This window comes from Lactuca serriola, chromosome 5, assembly GCF_051521515.1.
Source record: "Lactuca serriola cultivar US96UC23 chromosome 5, Lser_US96UC23_V15, whole genome shotgun sequence".
In the NCBI taxonomy this organism is placed as follows: Eukaryota; Viridiplantae; Streptophyta; class Magnoliopsida; order Asterales; family Asteraceae; genus Lactuca; species Lactuca serriola.
In genome coordinates this window covers 312,704,182-312,725,858 of record NC_136412.1, presented here as the reverse complement: position 1 = coordinate 312,725,858, position 21,677 = coordinate 312,704,182, and the positions used below count along the sequence as shown (strand labels likewise).

Below are 21,677 nucleotides of genomic sequence, written 5' to 3'. Positions count from 1 at the left end.
CCTTGGCTACCCGCCTCAAAAGAGCTATTCGTTCTGTGATCGACAAAGTCCAAACTGGTTTCATCGAGGGTTGGAACATTCTTGATGGTCCCATGATAATTAACAAAATTTACGGGTGGGCTAAGTAGACTAAACGTAGCACCTTCCTCCTCAAAATTGACTTTGACAAGGCCTTTGATTCCATTAATTGGAATATTTGGACTCGGTGATACTCCAAATGGGTTTCGGTAACGAGTAGTTTGGCGGCTTCAAGAGCATTAGTTCTAATTAATGGTGTCCCAACAAAAGAATTCCAATCACCAAAGGCGTTCGCTAGGGAGACCCTCTCTCTCTCTCTCTCCCTTTTTATATAGCCATGGGGGGTCTCAATGTGCTTATGAGATCGGCTATACAAGGTTCTCGCTTCTACGGGGTTGACATACCTAATAATGGTACTTCTATATCCCACATTTTTTATGCGGACGATGCTTTATTTGTTGGCGATTTGACCCATTCAAATTTCAAAAATCTTTCCCAGATCCTCAAATGTTTTCACGCCATCTCGGGCTTAAAAACTAATTTCCATAAATCCACGGTTTATAGGATTGGGGTTTTTAACTCTGATATTACTAATTGTGCATACATTACTGGTTGTGAGGCGACTGTTCTTCCTTTCACTTATCTCGGGGTGCCCGTTGGTGCAAATATGAAGCTCAAGAGAAATTGGAGGCTGGTTATTGAGAAAGTCCAAAGTAAACTCTCTTATTGGAAGTCGAAGACTCTATCCTTTGGCGGAAGATTGACACTTGTTAAACCAGTTCTTGGCAGCTTACCTTTATTCTACTTCTATATTTTTTTAAGGCTCCGACTTCCGTTCTTGGTGCTTTCAAGAAGCTTCGCAGAAGATTTCTTTGGGGAGGTAATGAAGAAAAAGCTAAAATCTGTTGGGTGGCGTGGAATCAGGTTCTTGCTGCCAAAGACTCATGTGGTCTTAGAGTAGGATCTCTTAAAAGTCTAAATATTTCTCTACTATGTAAATGGATCTAGAGATTAAAGGCAGAGACCATCACGTTGTGGCAACAAGTTATATGTAGAATTCATAACCTTGCTCACAAACCTATTAATAACCTCTCTAAGCGATCCATGCCCGATATTTGGTGTAATCTGGTGTCAAATATTGAATTCTCTTCATGAGCTGGGAATTGATTTCTCTTCTATTTTCTCATATAAAATTGGCTCTGGTAACGAGATCCTCTTTTGGATTGATAACTGGATTGGGGATGGTGATCTTGCATCTCGATTCCCCAAGCTCTTTGCGTTGGACAAAAAGAAATATTGTTTTATTTCCGACAGATTGTCTTTGCATGGGGCTTCATGGGCTTGGAAGAGGAAACCATGTCTTCCTATGGAGCTGCTGGAGCTGACCGCTTTTTGTGAGCTCTTTAATGGTTTTATCCCTTCGTCAACGCCCGATACTTAGGTTTCTAAGCTTCCCGGGGATGGTATCCCCTCCTCCTTGGCCCTCTCTCGGAGGGGAGTTTGTGTTACTTCGATCGAGTGCCGATATGTTCTATTGATAAGGAGTCAACCGACCATTTGCTTATGGATTGTGCGTTCGCGAAGGAGGTCCTGTGGTAGATTTTTCGGTGGTGAGATATTCCAATTCCTGCTCATTGCTTCTCCACAGCTTCTGATGCCTTGAACTTTGCTACCAAGGGTTGTTGTCCTAAAAAACAAAGGATCTTGTTTACTATTCTTTATGGTTATTTTTGATGTGTTTGGAAAAGCAAGAATGACCTGCTTGTTAAGAAGATTCGTACCCATCATTCTAAAGTGGTGGATAACATCATTTCGAGTGTTTTTGGTTAGGTCAAGTAATTGGGTTGATTGATGTTGTTATCCTTTAGTGTCATGTAACTGGTGTTGTGCTTGCTTGCTTGTTGTTTTGTTTGGCTTTCTGTTGTCCGGTCTTATCTCTCCCAAGGTTGTGGCTTTTTGTTTATTTATAAAATTTTTCTTCCGTTTCTAAAAAAAATGAAAAAATAATGTATGAAAGTCAATACACCTTTTGTAAGTGGGTGGATAATAAATACATACGGAAATATCACTTCCTATTTATGATATTGATAGCCTTAAATTTGGTTGATGGTAATTTGTTGGTGATGGACTTTGTTAGATAGAAAATCAACAAAGTTAGTTACGTGTAGGTTAGCCTTTGTTGCTTACGTTTATATTGTATATACATGTAGTTTGTATTGTATATAGATGTAATAGTGTACGATTACAAAGTGATGAGAACATTATCATTAATTTTGACATTTCTTTAGTATTTTTTTTTATAAGAAATTAAATATCCTTCTACTTTTGTTCCTACAAATCCTCCTACCCAATTAAATGATAACATGTATCATATTAATGTATTAAAATATCATTAAATGAGCATTAAATGATACACATGTTACTGTTCAATTTGGTAGGAAGATTTATAGGAAGAAATAGTAGGAGGATATATATATATTTTTTTATAAGAGAGTTTTTCATTCATGTTTTCGAGTTAGAAAATGATCAAATTCATTAACGTCATGAACTGATTTTTTCTTAATTTTTTTCGTTTCTTGATCTAAATTTAATTCACTTTTTCTTATTTTTTGATTTCCATAAAAATCATGTCTAATTCTTCTCACACATCAAAACTCTTCCTATTGATCAAAATGGAATACATGATCCTCGTTCTGTCGTTCAACATGAGGGGACGGTCAAGAATTTGTCTGCTTTTTATAAAGGAAGACTGTTCAATACTAACGACACTCGCAATCACCTTTCAAACCGATTTGCAACAATCTTATATTGAGGGCCTATCAAGCTTATCATTCGGTGATTTGTAACAAGAATAAAGTTGTCAATCTTTAGAATTAACGTGAAGAAAGACGAATTACAACCTTGCGGTATCTTATAATTTATAAAAAATTCACGCACTGCCTAAAAAAAATATAATTTTCCACTAAAGACCAATATCATTTAATGAAGGCATAATTTCCCACACGACCAAACAACTTTTTTCATCTTATGAATTGTGACATGTTTGACCAAAGAAGAGCTTTGAGCCGTGGACAAGCTCTTGAAGTGTCAGCTACAGTTTTGAAGGGTAGAGCCATGGATACGATTGAACTTTTGTTTGAAGAACTCAAAGAAAAATTGTTTAATTGTATTCGGATTTGTGACCACACACCCCATCATGCTTCACACCCAGAATAGCCAAAGTCCGCACCTTTTTCTTAAGCATAGGGTGATAGAACTTAGAGATCTCGTCACCATTCGCTCCCCAATGAAGTTTAACTTTTTCTGCGATAAATCAAAATCCTCGGCTCTATCATAATCATTTATGGTTTTGACTAGCATAACTCTAGTATTTAGCAAGTCTTTGAGTAGCTAACCCCTTATCAATGAGATTGTCCAACACGTCAATATTTTTTTAAGTTTTCATCATGGAGCCCATGTTTCACTTTCTTAGTAACCCCATACCAATTTTGGATAGCCTTCTTTAGACTTTGAAGCTTTCTTAGTAACCCCCACTCACTAACCACCAAGTCATGAAAGCCTTCCATCTCCATCCAGGTGTTAAATGGTTTAAAAGGGCAAGGACCATAATCAAAGATGTAAGTTTTTAGGATTATGGGTCAGTGATATGAAATAATGCTACTTATAGCTTCCAAAATATGTCGGGGAACTTGTTCATGACCTCTTTTGAAGCCAAAAAGGTAGCCCACACTTTGATCCATATGAAGATGATCAGTTGCATCCGGATTCCCACTGGAAATGAACAACGACAAAAAACTCTATAATATTGTTTAATATTACTTAGCGGTGCAATTTGTTGTCCGTTTGACTTCTCATTACTAAGATGTATTAATTAACTATTATTTAATGTGATGGATCCAAAACTTAAAAAAAAATTATCAATTGTTTTTATGATGTCATCACTATGTCATGCTTATGTCTTTATTTCACTAGTTATGTCAAGTATCTAATTACTCAACTTATCTCCATGTTTACTTAAGTTAGTGAACAAGTAACCATCCAATGACACATATACCAAACCATCATTGATAAAGAACTAATTGAAATCTGAAGCCAAATTAAAACAAAAAACTAGGTCGAGTCTCTCAGATTGATCACACTATATTAAAGTCTCCAAAGGTGACAAAAAGGCTGGGATGATGAAGCATATAATTCAAAATTTCATGCCAAAGTTGTCTTTTTTCACAACTTCTTGAGCGGGAAAAACATTTACCATGTAATAAGGAAACTGAGAGAAACTCCAAACTCCCTCCACCACACGAAAATGATCAAAGCTCCATACACTAGTTTTTGTTCGGTTTGTCTTAGTGATATAGAAGATATAATTCACTTACTCTTGAATTATCTCGTACATATCACACATAAATGAAGAATTACAAGCCTTAGACTCTAATAACACCTAGACAACTATTCCACTCCCACCCAATCGTAAAGCTCTTGGTTGTAAGTGTGTTTAAGGGCATCGACAATGCATTGAACTAAAAAATTTAATGGATTGCCACATAATTAATTTTATTTTTCAGACAAGTCTATCATTCTTTCCATTGAACTCTATAAAATGTAATGTCCCAAAAGTACTAAGTAAACATTTCATTTTTCAACCACCAAAACCATACAATCATTTATTCAAAAGTAACTCATCAGAGTTAAAAACATAAATCAATAGTGCGGAAGTAAAACTCCAGGGGATGTAGTGCGATCAAGCTGAGTCATTCCCTTTGAATTCAGAAATACCTGAAACATTTAAACATAAAACCGTATGCACAAAGTTTAGTGGGTTTCCCAAAATACCACATACCATATATGACATCGGACCCCACCCACATCACGAACCCCATAACTCCTCTTTCTTGGATCGTTGTTTGTGACAGACCGATTGAGACAAATCTAGAGATAGAGCAGCAAGGGAACACTTACCAATACCTACCCAACACACATGCAAGAGTGAAAAAGACAAACTACCATCCTACATGATATAGTGAGAAATCTCACCTCACACACGTAATCAGATATACCACAACTCATAAAATCAGGAAACCGGTGCTACAACCTACCTAACGAAACATCCAAGGCCAAACCTTAGTATACTCTCTAAAATTAGCAATTTGACCAAAAGTCAACAGTCAAAGGTCTCCACGTTGTGTCCAACCAACTCAGTCATGATCAAAATCCAATACCACATCGTAACAAGCATGTCACCACACCGTGGCAGTGTCCAAACAAATCAACGGCGAAAACTCTCTTCACTACGTCATGGCTATAACATCTGGACAACTTAATGGATTGAGTCCTTAATCTATTAAGTCCTCAACTCATACTTTCCAGTATGCTTCTTGGGACCTTAATGGTCCATAAAATCCAAACTTTATGGACATGCATGACCCATGTGTAACACCCGTTTTTCCAGGACGAATCGAATTAGGGTTTCAAGGAGTCAAGAGTTAGATGGGACATGATTCATAAACAAGCTGATAGATTTTCAGCTAGCTCCCGACCTATAATCTTTAAATCTTAAGTGAGCAAGAGAGATATGTATAGATCTACACGGGATTGACACTCCCACCTGTGGTTTCTAGCTACAACCTGATGGTAAGTTGAAGCAGACATAACTTTCTAAACACATTCCGACGTCCGATGAAGCGTCGTGGTTTTCAGGATCAACAATCATAGCTCGATTACAGGAACTCATCGTAAACTTTTTAAACTAAAACTAACTATCTTAGACTACTACTAGGAACCAACCTAAGAAAGTAGTGATGGTACACACAAACTTGAGAAAGTAAGTTTAGGATAAAAAAGATAAACTAAAATACCTACGCAAAACTTTAAAATCATAAACCTATGGACTCACCAACATTATGTTGACCTCTCAAACCGCATGTATTCTTAGGAGAATGAATCCGTCTGAGGGAGGAGATAACCCCAGTGATGTTGCCCGAAACTTATGTGCTTTACTTTTGTGCTTTGCTTTCGTGACCTAATTGTATCTCGAACAATTGTGTAACATATTTTATTTAATGAATAAATAGTTATGTTTTTTAGTACACCATGTGTATTGTTCAATGTATATCTTTGGCATGAATCCCAACATCCTAACGTCGCATAGCCTGACGCTTCCGTCGTGGGCCAAGAGTGTTACAGATTGGTATCAGAGCTTCAGATTATATCGAACTAGTAATTCCTTACGAAATACAACTATAATCTTGGGCTACACTTTGATTATGTTTAACCCTTTAAGCCTAATAAATTAATAAGTATTAATATTAACTACCCTACTTCTTGACTACTTACGGGAGAGGTGTCTAGTTTTAATTATCGCTTGGGTTGTTGGATTTCAGAACGACTATATGCTAAAATGGTCCTACACTCTGGTACCTCTCTCCTGTCCGATCCTTACTTGATGGTCTTGGAGTACAAAACCCTAAAAATAATAAAATACACCCAACCCAAAAAAGAGTAAAAGATATAGAGCGATATAGATACGCTCATATAAGTATACCTACTACCCACTAACACAAATGCATGAAGTCACAACTCAGGATTTTAGGTCAAAAACCATATTTAGAGTTGGTATAGTACAACCATCGTACCACAACTAGACCTAGAATGCGCAGCTAGGTTTTATTATGGTTCAACCGACGTACGACCAAACTCGGATTTGGTGGTTGGCAATCTAAACACTTGAGGACTTCTGGATTGGATGCATAGAAAATGATTCTATACTCAAAGGCTTCTCCTAGAGACTTCTACGTCTGGGGATTTCTGACTCAATGATATCTACACTCAAGGATTTTCTGCCCTAGGAACCAATGACTTATGACATAGCAGGGGGAATCATGAGTTACGGGTACTATCCATTACATACTTATAATTTGGATATTATATAGTATTTAATTTGTCTTCACATCTCTTATAAACATCTTCCTGTTTGATGTCTTATGCAGGTTTGTCGAGAGCATGGAATGCGATGGATCGTGGAGAGCAACTTCCTCATCAAAGGAGGAGCATGCGGTACTTGATGAATCGGACCCTTTCTATACCCTGGAGACGGAGGATGATGATGACACGGATCCTGATTATACTCCAGCTGCACTCGTCAGAGCCAACCTTTCACCATACTACACACCAGTTGGGCTAGAGCTTCTCAGTTCCGAGTACGAGACCGACGAGGACAAGGAGGACACTACCACCTCAAAGTTGCTCCTCATGCTGCTCCCTAGTCTTGGAATACACCAAGATGTCATCAATGAAAATAATAACTGATCGATCAAGCATCGGCCTGCCTACCCGATTCATTAAATCCATAAATGTTGCAGGTGCATTGGTAAGCCCAAATGGCATCACCACGAACTTGTAATGACCATAAACAGTTCGAAACACGGTCTTCTCCATGTCCTCCTCTCTAAATCTCATCTGATGATACCCTGACCTCAGATCAATCTTGGAGAACCAAGATGCACCCTACAACTGATCGAAGAGGTCATCAATCTGTGGTATGGGATAAAGGTTCTTCACCATCAACTTGTTTACCTCCCGGTAATCAATGCACATCCGGTGTGAACCATCCTTCTTCTTGACGAAAAAATCGGTGCTCCCCACCGTGAACTGCTCAGTCTAATAAACTGCTTGCCCAATAACTTCTGAAACTGATATGACAACTCATGCATCTCCGGTGGTGCCAATCGGTACGATGCCTTAGTAATTGGAGCCGCACCCATAACTAAATCAATCCTGAACTCAACCTGTCTCTTTGGAGGCATGCCAGGCAACTTCATTGGGAACACATCAGCAAAATCTCTGACAATAGGTACATTTGAAACTGAAACCTGTTTCCCAAAACAAGTATCAACCATATAAGCAAGATAACCCATACAACCATGTTGAATGTACTATCGGGATCTAAAAGTAGAACAAAAGGCAAACCTAATCCTAATACTCTCTCCATAAATAACCATTTCTCCTCCACTTGTGGTTCGAACTACCACCCGCTAATCCTCACAGTCAATGATAGCCCCACACCTACTCAACCAATCCATCCATACTATCACGCATACGTCCCCCATAGAGATGGTAATCAAATCAATCGGATAGGGCACCCTAAAAATCTCCAATACACAACCCTGATAGACGCTTGATGTGGAAACCCTGTGTTTGTTGGCGATAGAAACCCGCAACAGACACTCCAACTCTCCAAGATTCATATCGAAACCTTTGCTAATAGACTTAGATACAAAGGACCGACTCGCACATGAGTTGAATTACACAAGAGCAAGCAAGGAATTCACTAAGAAGTTACCTAGCAGAATCATAAACATAAGCATACCATAAAATAACTAGCATAATAATAAATGGAAACATACCAACAATGACGTCTGGTGACACACTAGCCTCCTCCACAGTGAGTTGAAAAGCCTGACCTCGAGCCCTTGGGGGCTCCGCCCTACCCTGGCGTCTATCTGTGATCCTCAATGTAGTCGGTGTTGGAGCCTGCGTCGGCCCCACAGTGAGCAAGGGACGGTTGGCCTTAATATGGACAACCTGCTCATAGTGATAACATATCCTGGTGCTCGGTACTGGGACCTGGTGACGACAATCCTTGGCATAATGCTCCTCCTTGCCACATTTGTGGCATTCAGATGAAGATCAACAAGAACCATCGTGAGTCTTGCCACACTTGTCAAAAGTGCGGCCCCTATGTCCCCCATATCTTAAATCAACAACCTTGAACTGGTTCATTGCAGGCTACGTCTGCACCGGAGCCTGCCTCCACTCTCTCACCTGGAGCTCCATCTTAATCTCCCGCCTCCTCGCGACCTCCTAAAGCTCCACAAGAGTACCATTACAATGGGTGGACACGAAGTAATGGATATCCGTCTTGAGCATGCTCACGTACCGGGTCATCTGATTGATTAGGAGAAGCAAACTCAGGACATAAAAGAGCCCTCTTAGTAAACATATTGGTGAACTCAGTCACCATCTCATTCCACTGCCTCAGATCTAGATAATATTGATACGCCCTCTCATTATCCACTAATGGAACATACCTCATGCAAAACATCTCGGAGAACTAATCCCAAGTCACAACATCCCTCTGCTCAGGAGTGTATGAGCCGGTCACCAATCTCCACCAATCTTTCGCCCCTGATCAGAGAAGGTTTAAGGCACACTTGACCTTCTGGTCAGTAGGGTAGGAGCATGTGAAGAAACACCCCTCTACATCGTACAACCACCTCATCGTAACAATCGGGTACTGAACTCCATCGAACATAGGGGGCTTCATATTATCAAAGTCCTAGTACTGGAAAACTCTTTCTCTCGAATCCCTACGACAACAACAACCATGGTAGCGGCAACAATAGCAGCCTCAGAAAGTGCAACATAACAATCGTCGAAAAGATCAATCATGGCAGTTTTGATAGTCCCAAACATATATGGCATATACCTCCAGATAACAATAACCACCTCAGTGGTGCTGAACTACCAAATCTGATCATTAGTTAACCCTGGCCTATCCTGGCCACCCGCTTTGTCTCCTGAACCGGATCCCCTAGTAAACACCATACCAAAAAAAACCCAGAATATATCAGAAATTCTACAAGGGACATAACTATAAACACAATACGAGACTAAACCCGTAGGGTTTGTGACTTCCTTGTTACGCATACGAGTCTTGTGCTTCAAGTAGTACGGTTACATACTACCCTCCACACCTACCAGTATTTATCTCAAGGATCGTCACAACCGCCCTAAATAGATACAACAAATAGGATACGCATACATCCTATCCTCACTATCTTGAGAGAGGCTAAACACTCCTTATCTGGCTGGCTGCTCACACACCTACTCAACCATGAAACTTCCACCAACCCTGCAGCACTCGCGTATGCTAATCATACATCACACTGGATCCTATAGACAGTCGTATACTTGATTCTACCCTAAGCCCTTCATTTGACAAGAACATGAAATAAGCGTAAACCAAACATTCTCACGCTATAAAATCTTAGTTATGTACAACTATGATGCATACACTAAGAAACTACAGTAATGATATCAATTCCATACGAGAAGTAACTCTTGGCTATCAGGCATCATACATTAGGAAATCCTATCACGAAATTCCTAAAGATCCCTATCCTATCACTAGTATGTTGTTCTATCATAAATATCATACCAAATAATAGTGTGGGTAACTTAGGGTATACTTTCTCGCTTCGGCTGATCGTACACATCACATCTTTCCTTGGTTACTTTTGAAAACAATTTGAAAACCATTTTAAGACTTTTGTTGTTCCCTAGTTTGAGTCTGAATTCACACGAATGTTCATCTAATTCTCTTAAACCAAGGCTCTGATACCAATTTGTAACACTCCAAAAATCATAAAAATTGAATCTTTTTAAAAAACAACCATTATCCATAATTGTTTACAAAAGGAACCATTGTTTCAAAAGTAAAGTCATATCAGAGTGTCCTAAAAGTCAAAATATGGAAATAGGAAGATGTGCATGATCAGGAAATCGCTTTCCCACGATCCTCTAAAGTTCCTAAAACAATAAACTAAAACTATAATCCAAAGATTAGTGAGTTCCCCTAAAGTACCATCACACAACATAACAATGAAAACATTCAACTATGAGCCTTCAGCCTGACTGGATCGCCCCGTAGGGCCTACAACCTATCTAGACCACTCTATGGGCCTTCGGCCTGACTGGACCGCCTCGCAGGGCCTACAACCTATTTGGACCCCCCGGGTGTCTTGGCCTTCAGCATAAATCGGGACCGCCTCAACCCAACCACAATATTTCGACATATGTAACATACAAACATAAACACAAAATCAACAAAATACAGATAATCATACAGATCTACTAATCAATCATATACTAGCATAACACTATCCTATAACCAGGATACATAATCTAGTGGGCCGATATTGGTGCCTTTGACCCACAAGTACAGTGAGGAAAACGCACCTCTTAGTCCGAACAAAAGTTGAATAAATCACTGCTCCAAATACCAGCTCTACCCGACACCTATTATTCAAATCATTTCCCAACTTAATTTTAATATCAAAATACCCTTTGGTCAAAACTGGTCAAACTCTAGTAAAAGCCAAAAGTTGAAAAGTCCATCGGGTTGAATCAACCGAGTACATTGGGCATACTCAACCATTACGCAGGGCGTACTCGGTCGTTAACCAGGTACACGGGCTTGATCGTGTACATGCAACGTACCACTTGGTACGCCCATCGTACGTAGCTGGATTGTTTCTCATATTATTAAGTGCTTAATACTTAAGCTCTTACGTCCAAATTATAGATCCATGCCCCAAATGTTGTCCCTAGCCATAAAGTTTCCAACTTTATGGTCTTACATGGCCATTAAGTGCTAAATACTAAAAACCCTAACCTCTTAACCCATTAAGACAACCAAACTCATGCACGTGAAAGAACTAAGAGCTAAGATCATAATTTTATGCTTCTAAACCTCTCAAAACGTCTGAAAGGACAGCTTAAGTGGGCTAGAGTATGCCATACTCATAAAGGTTAAGACTTGGGACCAAAATGCTTCATGAATCAAGAACTAACAAGATCTAAAGAAATGCAAGCCAAGTTTAGAACTTTATACCTCCAAATAATGCCAAGCAAGATACATTGGCTAGTTCTACCTGTGAATCAGAGTACATAGTGGCAAGTGAAGCATCAAAGGAAGAAACATGGTTGAAGAACTTCATTGGAGATCTTGGAGTAGTCCCAACCATTCATGAACTAATGGAACTTTTTTTCGATAATGAAGGAACGATTGCTTTGACCAAAGAATCGAGAGATCATGGAAAATCAAGACATATCGACAGAAAGTACCATTATATCAGACATAAAATTGAAGAAGGTCATATCATATTGAAAAGAGTCTCGTTAGAAGATAATCCTGCAGATCCTCTCACAAAGGCTCTGACTAGGATTAAGCATAGACAACATGCTAGGAGCATTGGATTGAGAGATAGCATTAGTTTTAGTAATTAGACGATTAGTTTGAAACTTTTAACAAAATAAATGTAACTGACTTTTGGTGATTGAATAATAGAGAATATTTATGAGTTTGGTTACTGCCTTTGTCAATTATTTATTCTTGTGTTTCATTTTGCATGTTTTAATTCCCAAATAATTTAATTATTCAAATTCCACAGTTGCTCATACTTTAGGAAGTAAGAAATGAATTAAGATTGACATGAATTGGATTGAAAATTGTCAAAGGGAGTTAGACATAACAATTGTATTGCTACAACATTCATGAGTACATAGAAATGGAGATTTAAGTATTGTATAAACTCACGCTCAGAGAGTTACTTCATGGATTATATCACGAGTAATTCTGAGATGATAATATTTTATATTCTTAAAATGGAGATATATGAGTTGTAATTTACAAGTCGGTTGTGCATTGGTGTTGTGTAAATGCGTAAGTGACATGATGTTATAAAATGCAATATTATGTATGATTTGGTGAGTAAAGGATACAAGCATATAAGTCAAAGTTTATTCGTTCCTTTTCCTCTAATAGGAAAAGCGATATATATATATATATATATATATATATATATATATATATATATATATATATATATATATATATATATATATATGGGCCCCTCGGTGATTTGGTGTTGACTTATAGTGTTGGGCCCAACCAGGACTCAGTTGATGTGTTCAATTTAAAGTCTTATGTCGTCATCACTAATCGAGAAATTGGGATTCATTATAATGCATGTCTCATGTCTATACGATATCTAGAAGAACGAAGGAATATTTGATCACTTATCTAAGGACCAATGCTTGTTTATATATCAGAGTTCGACAGTTACTTTGGAAAGCACACTTTGTTGTTTGATTTGGAAGTTGTAATTTAGTTATAGACTTATCCAAAAAGGAGACTATTAAATTACGTTTTTAAGCCATTAACTAAATTATTATAAATTTAAATTATTATCAAAGTCCTTTTAGGTTGCCCTCAAACCTAGTAAGAGACTGGAATGTTATTTGAAAAGAGAGACTGGTTTATTGATTTATTATATGATAAATAAAATATTTAGAAATCAAAATAAATAATTTATTAATATGTTTTGATAAAAATATATTAATTAGAAATTATATTGTTTAATTATAAATTAATTGGAATTAATTTTGGGATTAACTTGAATAATTCAAAGTGGAAGGACTGAAAGTGTCAATGTCCAAAAGTTGTACATTGACTGATTCTAGAACCTCCCTAAGAGAGTGGATGGTTCTAGAGGGGGTAAGGGAGCCTTTCTTGAGCTCTAATGAATACTAGGGTTGCTTTGGGGGAAAGAAAAGGGTTAGGGTTATCGATAAGGAAATCTGCCTTTTATGTACCTCCTTAAGCCCTATAAATACCCCATCCCTTATGATTTTCAGATTCACTTCTTGTAATATACCCTAGAGCTGAAAATCATATCCTTCCCATCTTTCTTCAATAGCCTCCAACTTCTAGTGTTTGGATGTGAGCCATCAGAGGCATGAGATTTCTGGTGCTAGCTTTCTAAAGATCTACAAAGAAGGAATTCAAGTTTATTTACTAAAATAAACTAAAGTTTATTTACTATAATAAACTAAAAGGTATGTTTTTAATAACCCTTTCCCAATTTTAAAAATAACAATCTACTTTAGGGTTCTTGAATTCAAATTGTTGTTTGCATATCATAGTAAGAACATAGATCCTTTAGGGTGTATGTAAATTTAGGATTTATGTTTTCTGCCAAAAATATGATTTTTGTTATCTATAAAACCCATCAACTACTTATATGGAACGAAGTGTGTCATATACACTAACCACAAAATTCTTCAGTGTATCTTCAACCAAAAATAACTCAACATGAGACAACGAAGATGGCTTGAATTGCTAACGACTATGAGTGTGAGATTCGATACTACCCGGGCAAAGCTTACGTAGTAGCCGATGCCCTAAGTAGAAAGGAACGAGTCAAACCTTACAATGTTAAAGCACTCAATCTAACAATGTAACATCCTGAATCGAGGTATAATTATATTTCTCTAATCACTCTTTAATATGTCAAAATTAGTCCTTATTTTGGAAAAGGTGACAAATGAGTACGCGGGGCATACACAAGAGTACGTGCAACGTACTCATGCACTAAGCAAGATCGCGAACGCCACCTAGTGCGCAGGGAGTACTAGGCTCAGTATTCAAACCCTAATATTTCTTGTGTCCCTATTTAAGGAATGTGATGGCCTCATTTCTAGCCACCTTTATCAGCCTCCAACCTTTCCTAAACCCTAAATCTCGAGTGTGTGTTTGTGGGTGTGATTTTGCAAGCTTAAAGAGACTCTTAAACTTTGTAGTGAAAGAGTGAAGTTAGAAGAAGAAGAAGAAGGAGAAGGTGCCATCCAGCTTCGAGATCCAGAAACCATCCATCTTTGTGCATCATTTCCAGGTATAAAGCTTGTACCTTGGCTAATATTCTCTTAGATCTCTTTTGGTGCAAGATTTATGAGTTTAAGTCCTCAAGTTTGGACCTTTTCGAGTTTGTGACTCTCCAGAGAGTTTAGGTTGTCCTTTCATGCATTTTAGGGCATCTAGATGGATAAAAATGCTTGATTTATCTTCCTTTGTGTCCCATGAATGAGTAAAGTAATTTGAAAAGGGTGAAATGATGTTCTAGCTTCCCATAGACATGCAAAGGCTTAAATCTCACGACTTTATGGATTAAGAGACCTTGATTAGCTCAAATCTAAAGTTGGAGTGTTTGTCTTAACTGATTACTTTATGGATTAAGAGACCTTGATTAGCTCAAATCTAAACAGATGGTGTCACGATAACCACGACGTGGTGCCCTGATTTTGGGAAAAGTATAAATAGATCATTCAAACCTCCGAATGACGACTTTTGGTGTAACGACGCGTCTCTGGTATGTTGTTTCCATGTTATTTATTTAGAAGTTTTCAAGAGGGACTCGGCGAGTCTATAGCCCGACTTGTCGAGTAGAGACGGGATTTCGAGCACGTGTAAGTCGGCGACTCGACGAGTCCATATTCGGGACTCGGCGAGTCCGCCCGCCAGGAAGAAACCCTAAATCCCCGGGTTTGCTCACTATTTAAGCAATGTTATGTGCCCCAAACTCGCCTCCTTCACCCTCAGAGAGCTTGTGAGAAACCCTAAACCATTCCTTGTATGATTAAAGTGTTTTTGTGTGGATTCTTGAAGGATTGAAGAAGAAAAAGAAGAAAGGACCAAAAAGAGGAAGTGTAGAGCAAAGATCCAAGGCCAAAGTCAGAGTTCATTGAGGTATGTCTCAGAATTATTCTGTTTTGTGCTTAAACCTCCATTAGAACACCTCTAAGGCTAGTTTAATGTATTTTCCAAGATTTATAGTTGTATGGATGCCTTGTTGGGTCGAGATATCCCTAGATCTGTTCATTTAGGAGTTTTAGAGCCCTGATCTAGTGCCTTTTCGAAGTTTCTTTGCTTGAGAACCCTAGATCTAGCCTTTATTATGCTTTTTGAGCCTTTTAATCTTCATGGGTGCATATGGGCACGTAAAGATAAAATCTTTACGTGTTAATCGAGCTTAGGGAGCCCAGATCTATAAGTTTTATGCGCTGGATTCAAGCAGAATCGAGTTTATAGTAGCTGCATGCATGCGACTCGGCGAGTCGTTCTTCCGACTTGGCGAGTCGAGTCGCGAGTCCCTGATTTTTCCCCTTTTGAGTAATGCCGAGTGGGGACCAGTGAGTAGTAGAGTGGACTCAGTGAGTTGGAGGTCAGACTCAGTAATGGAGGGACTCGACGAGTTGTTCATACAACTCGGCGAGTCCAAGGCAATCTTCTTAGCTCAAGAACAACTCGTCGAGTTGTTCATACGACTCGGCGAGTCGGATGCAGATAGCCTGAGTTCTAGAATCGAAAGGAAACTCGTCGAGTTGATGCCATACTCGACGAGTAGCATCGAGTAGGGTTGAGAAGTGAGAATAGGGACTTGGCGAGTTGGCGGGCCCAACTCGGCGAGTCAGGTCAACAGTAGTTTGACTTTGACCGGGAGAGTTGACTTTGACCAGGGGTAAAAGAGTCATTTTACCCCAATACAGTGATTAGTATTTGATTGAGTGTGTTTATGGAATTGTAGCCGGGGAGATACCGGAGCAGCAGCAGATAGCTTCCAGAGCCATACACTCAGCAGCCAGTTCACGAGGTGAGTTTCCTACCAGTAGGAACGGGTCTACGGCCACAATGCCGGCCCGTTTAGCTAGGAGTTAGTTCCGGACTTCGGTCCGAACCAGTAGTTCAGGGTGCTTGATGTCTTTGTGATTCAGGCATGTCTATGTGTTATGTGTTCCGGACTTCAGTCCGATGCAGTATATGTGTTATGTTAGCAGATACGTGTTTATGTTATGCTATGTTCAGACAGTTCCGGATTTCGGTCCGATGCAGCTAGTTCCGGACTCCGGTCCGATGCAGGGTACAAGGTCCCAGTCAGTTCCGGATTTCAGTCCGATGCAGTTAGTTCCAGACTTCGGTCCGATGCAGTCAGTTCCGGACTTCGGTCTGATGCAGTGGGCAAGGCCCAGTATGTGCTTTATTTTTTATTGTGTGGTATGTGGTAGTTTGGGGGAGCTCACTAAGCTTCGTGCTTACAATTTCAGTTTTGGTTTCAGGTACTTCCGCAAGTAAAGGGAAGAGCTCGGGATGATGGCATCGCACACACCACAACTTCAGTTTTTGTCCTGGGAGTTGATTTAGTTTCTTAGATATGTTTTGATACAGTTGTGACACAGTTTTTCTCACAGTATTTTAGTATGGTTTTGAGATACGCAACGTATGGTTTTATTATGTGATACTCAGTTTTATGATCTTTGTTATATTAAAAATGAAATTTTCGGGTCGTATTTTTGGGATGTTTCAAGTTGGTATCAGAGCCTTGGTTTGAGGGATTCGGATACACTTCCAGGTGTATCTAAACTCAAACTAAAGGAAAGATAAAAAGATTTTCAAAAGGAAAAATGTTTTCGAAAGAAATTTTGAAAAGCACTTAGAAAGAAAAGAATTTTTAAAAAAGATAAGGGTGTGGTGCATGCGATCAGCCGAGCTCAAGTAAGTACTCCCAAATTACCCATACAAGTTATGTTATGATTGTCAGTTTCAGTAGAATAGCATGCTAGAATAGGACTAAGGATCTAGGAGGATGCCTTATGTGCCTGCTATATGTGTTTCAGCTTTACAAGATTTGCATGCTAGTATTGAGTAGACAATAGTAGGATAGCCTGTTTAGGTTATGCTTGATAATATGAGCTTAGCATTGTATGCTAATACAATTTCTCGTTATGAGAATAGATTTGCTTGAGTAGTTTCCTGTGTCCGAATGCTACTTGCTTTGTGCTTTGTAGGACTCTTGGTGATGGGAGTTAGCCATTAGGTGAATACGTCACGTCACATGTGATCAGGGTTGAATAATCTCAGAGTGTTGGATTTGGCTCTATTGCGCAACTCTTGTTTAAGTCTAACCGTTGTAGGGACAAGTCTTTTAATCGAAGGATTATCTGAGCCTCATCACATGTGATGGTATTCAGGTGATGGCTAATTAGCATTACAAGGAGGCATTCGGCAGCTGAGGACTGGTTTGAGTGGAGTCAGAGATTTCCCTAGGGCAAGCCTAGGATGAGAGTAGCAGAGATCAGTAGTAGTAGAAGTGACTTGGTGGAGCCAAGGCAGTTCTTGAGGAAAGTACTGATAGATGTGGAAGGTAGTATGGGCCCGTACTACTGAAAGCAGAGGAACCGTACTCGAATCAAGGAAGGTTGAGACAAGACCAGGAAGCTAGTAGTAGTATCAATAATCCCTTGAGATATTTCAGTTTTCTGATGTTGCCATGATGTGTTTCAGAATGGTGATTTTGCGTTCGAGGCTAGCAGACGGCAGTGCAGGTGCCGGGGAGGGATCAGGATCAAGCTCGGGGGCTGAGCGTATGGATGAGGAGACTAGAGAGTTTCTTTCTTCAGAGATTACTCGTATCATACTGGAGCAGACTCCTGTGATCTTCGGTTCGATCAAGGAGGGTATCCTAGAGCTGATGGATGAGAGGTTGGGCACCTTCCGTGCCGAGGTGGCGGCCATGATGGGGTCGCGCACACTTACGTTCAGGGAGTTCAGGGCATGTGGAGCTCCAGATTACCACGGGGCGCAGGACCCCATAGCGAGTACTAGATGGTTGGCGGATGTGGCCAACGCTTTTCGCACGAGTAGGTGTCCCGAGGGGGACAAGGTTAGATTGGCGTCCTGTCTTCTGAAGGACAGGGCACGAGATTGGTGGGAAGAGGTCGGACATACCATTGGAGATGATGCAGCGCTAGATGCCATGACCTGGGCTGACTTCTCTACCAGGTTCAAGGCGGAGTTTGCACCGGTTATTGATGTGCAACAGTTAGCCAGAGAGTTTCAAGACCTCACCCAGACTACAGAGATCGTGGCGGAGATCACCGCCAAGTTCAGGGAGAGGGCTCTTCTCGTTCCTCAGTATGCAGCATATGAGGAAATGAAGAAGGCCCGTTATCATGAGATGTTGCGGAGCGATATCCGCCAGTTTGTGAGCCGGTTCGGTTGTAAAACGCTGGATGACATGATTGCTAGGGCTCGGGAGAGGGAGATTGACCTTGAGATGGAGAAGAAGAGGAAACCGGAGGCGGTTTCGGGTACAGGTAGTTCGGGCAAAAAGCCCAAGGTTTCAGATCACAGATCCAGGAATCAGCAGAGCCACGGTCAATGTGGCAAGTGTGGGAGATTGCACGATGGGGTGTGCAAGGCAGGGAGTTCCGGCTGCTACAAGTGCGGTCGGACTGGGCATTTGAGCAGGGATTGTACGGCCCCTGCTACCGCCATTGCAGCATCAGATCTGATTTGGTTTCAGTGCAATCAGAGGGGACATAAAAAGTCCCAGTGTTTGAGTTTAGCTGCAGCAGGGAAGGTGGCTGCACCTGCCCCTGCTACTTTGAGGATTACAGATGGCCGGCAGGGCCGAGCCGAGGCACCAGTGGCGAAGAGTAGAGCTTTTCAGATGACAGCAGAGGAGGCACGAGCGACTCCTGATGTGGTGACGGGTATGTATCTTCCCTTCATCTCTATATTATTATTGATTATTGCTTATGGTTATATGTTTTGTATAGGGTCGTTCTCTGTGAACGGCATTTCTGCTACAATATTATTTGATTCGGAGGCTACCCGATCGTTTGTATCGCTAACGCTTAGCAAGAGATTTAGTAGAGCTCCAGGGGAGCTGGATTGTCCACTAGAGGTCGAGATAGCAGATGACAGGACCGTGAGGGTCGCCAGAGTGCATAGAGGATGTTCTCTTCAGTTGTTCGACGAGCAGTTTCTGGTGGACTTGGTCCCTATTCCCCTGCGAGGGAATAAGGTTATAGTGGGCATGGATTGGTTGAGTCCCAATGGGGTGGTGATTGATTGCGAGCTGCAGCTAGTGAGGGTTCACACTCCCAGTGGGGGAGAGTTAGTGATTCAGGGCGAGAGGCCACAACGCGGACTAGCTCTTTGTTCAGCCGCGAGAGCGAGGCGCTATTTTCAGCAGGGTTGCGCCGGATATATAGCTTATGTTTTGGATGCCCGGGAGAAGGGTAAGGTGGCAGTAGATGATGTTCCGGTAGTGCGAGACTACCCTGATGTATTCCCAGAGGATTTGCCTGGAATACCTCCAGAGAGACAGGTCGAGTTCGGGATTGATCTGATTCCAGGTGCGGCGCCGATAGCTAAGGCACCGTATCAGTTAGCTCCCCCTGAGATGCAGGAGTTGTCTATGCAGTTGCAGGAGCTGCTAGACAAAGGTTTCATTAGACCGAGTAGTTCGCCTTGGGGAGCTCCGATTTTGTTTGTGAAGAAAAAGGACGGGTCGCACCGTATGTGTATAGATTACCGGGAGTCGAATAAGGTAATGGTGAAGAACCGTTACCCACTCCCGAGGATAGATGATTTGTTTGACCAGCTTCAGGGAGCGTCTTGGTTTTCCAAGATCGATTTACGTTCCGGGTATCATCAAATGCGAGTCAGAAATGAGGATGTGCAGAAGACTGCTTTCAGGACCAGGTATGGTCATTATGAGTTTGTGGTGATGCCCTTTGGGCTCACCAATGCTCCAGCCGCGTTCATGGACCTCATGAATCGTGTGTGCAGGTCGATGCTGGACCAGTCTGTGATAGTATTCATAGATGATATCTTGGTGTATTCCAAGACGCGGGAGCAGCACGAGGAGCACCTGAGGGAGGTGCTAGAAGTTTTGAGGAGGGAGTGACTTTTCACAAAGTTCTCCAAGTGCGAGTTCTGGTTGCGCGAGGTGTAGTTCCTTGGTCACCTCGTCAACCAGAAGGGTATTTTAGTAGATCCGGCCAAGATAGAGGTTGTGATGCGGTGGGAGGTCCCGAAGTCTCCATCCGAGATTCGGAGCTTCATAGGGTTGGCAGGGTATTACCGGAGATTCATTCAGGATTTCTCCAAGATAGCAGTCTCGTTCACCCGACTGACCAAGAAGTCGGTGGTGTTTTGTTGGGGGCCTGAGCAGTAGGCAACATTTGAGACCCTCAGGCAGAGGTTGTGCGAGACTCCGATCCTTACCCTGCCAGAGGGAGTAGAGGATTTTGTAGTCTACTGTGATGCCTCAATCATAGGTATGGGAGCAATATTGATGCAGCGAGGCCATGTGATAGCTTACGCCTCGAGACAGTTGAAGCCTCACGAGGCTAACTATCCTACCCATGATTTAGAACTGAGGGCGGTTGTGTTTGCCCTCAAGATTTGGAGACATTACCTTTATGGGGTCTGTTGTACCATCTACACGGATCACAAGAGTTTGAGGTACCTTATGGATCATCCGAATCTAAACATGAGACAGAGAAGGTGGTTGGATGTGCTGAAGGATTATGATTGTGAAATCCTTTATCATCCAGGGAAGGCCAACATAGTGGCTGACGCCCTAAGTCGCAAGGTGACAGCAGCCCCTATCAGAGACTTATGTCTGAGGATGACAGTGATTACTCCGTTGTTGGAACGGATCAGGGAGGCTCAGGTTGAGGGCCTCAAGGAGGAGAGGCAGAAGTGTGAGAGGATAGTGGGCCGAGTAGCTTCGTTTGATTATGATAGTCGGGGGTTGTTGACCCTTCATGGGAGAGTGTGGGTACCGTACTGGGGCGGAGTACGGCAGGTGTTGATGGACGAGGTTCATAAGTCTCGATTTTCTATCCACCGAGGGGCGACGAAGATGTATAGAGATCTTCGACCCGATTACTGGTGGCCCTGCATGAAGTGGGATGTCTCCTGGTATGTAGAGAGGTGCCTGACCTGCAGGAAGGTCAAGGCAGAACACCAGAGGCCTCACGGCAAGATGCAGCCGTTAGACATTCCCATGTGGAAATGGGAGGACATCACCATGGATTTTATCACCAAGCTTCCCAGGACCGCACGTGGGGTAGATTCGATTTGGGTAATAGTGGATCGGTTGACGAAGAGTGCTCATTTCATACCGATCCAGGAGAGCATATCGGCGGAAAAGTTAGCCAATATCTATGTGCGGGAGGTAGTGGCACGTCAT

General features: G+C 41.2%; 1 protein-coding gene across 1 annotated transcript; it reads left to right on the top strand.

The window, feature by feature from the left end:
- Positions 1 to 355: 355 nt before the first annotated feature.
- LOC145050779 (uncharacterized) lies at positions 356 to 8,852 on the top strand. Its single transcript, XM_078998973.1, has 3 exons — positions 356 to 942; positions 7,002 to 7,152; positions 8,799 to 8,852. Exons 1-3 carry the CDS (start codon positions 356 to 358, stop codon positions 8,850 to 8,852), a joined length of 792 nt encoding a protein of 263 aa, XP_078855099.1.
- The last annotated feature ends 12,825 nt before the right edge of the window (positions 8,853 to 21,677 follow it).

Bases quoted from the DNA above. Each gene is read 5' to 3' on its own strand.
- LOC145050779 (XM_078998973.1), top strand. From the start codon at position 356: ATGGGGGGTCTCAATGTGCTTATGAGATCGGCTATACAAGGTTCTCGC. The intron at 943-7,001 runs GTTCTTGCTGCC...TGTCTTATGCAG, and splicing joins GTTGGGTGGCGTGGAATCAG to GTTTGTCGAGAGCATGGAAT. The intron at 7,153-8,798 runs GTCAGAGCCAAC...GGTTCATTGCAG, and splicing joins ATTATACTCCAGCTGCACTC to GCTACGTCTGCACCGGAGCC.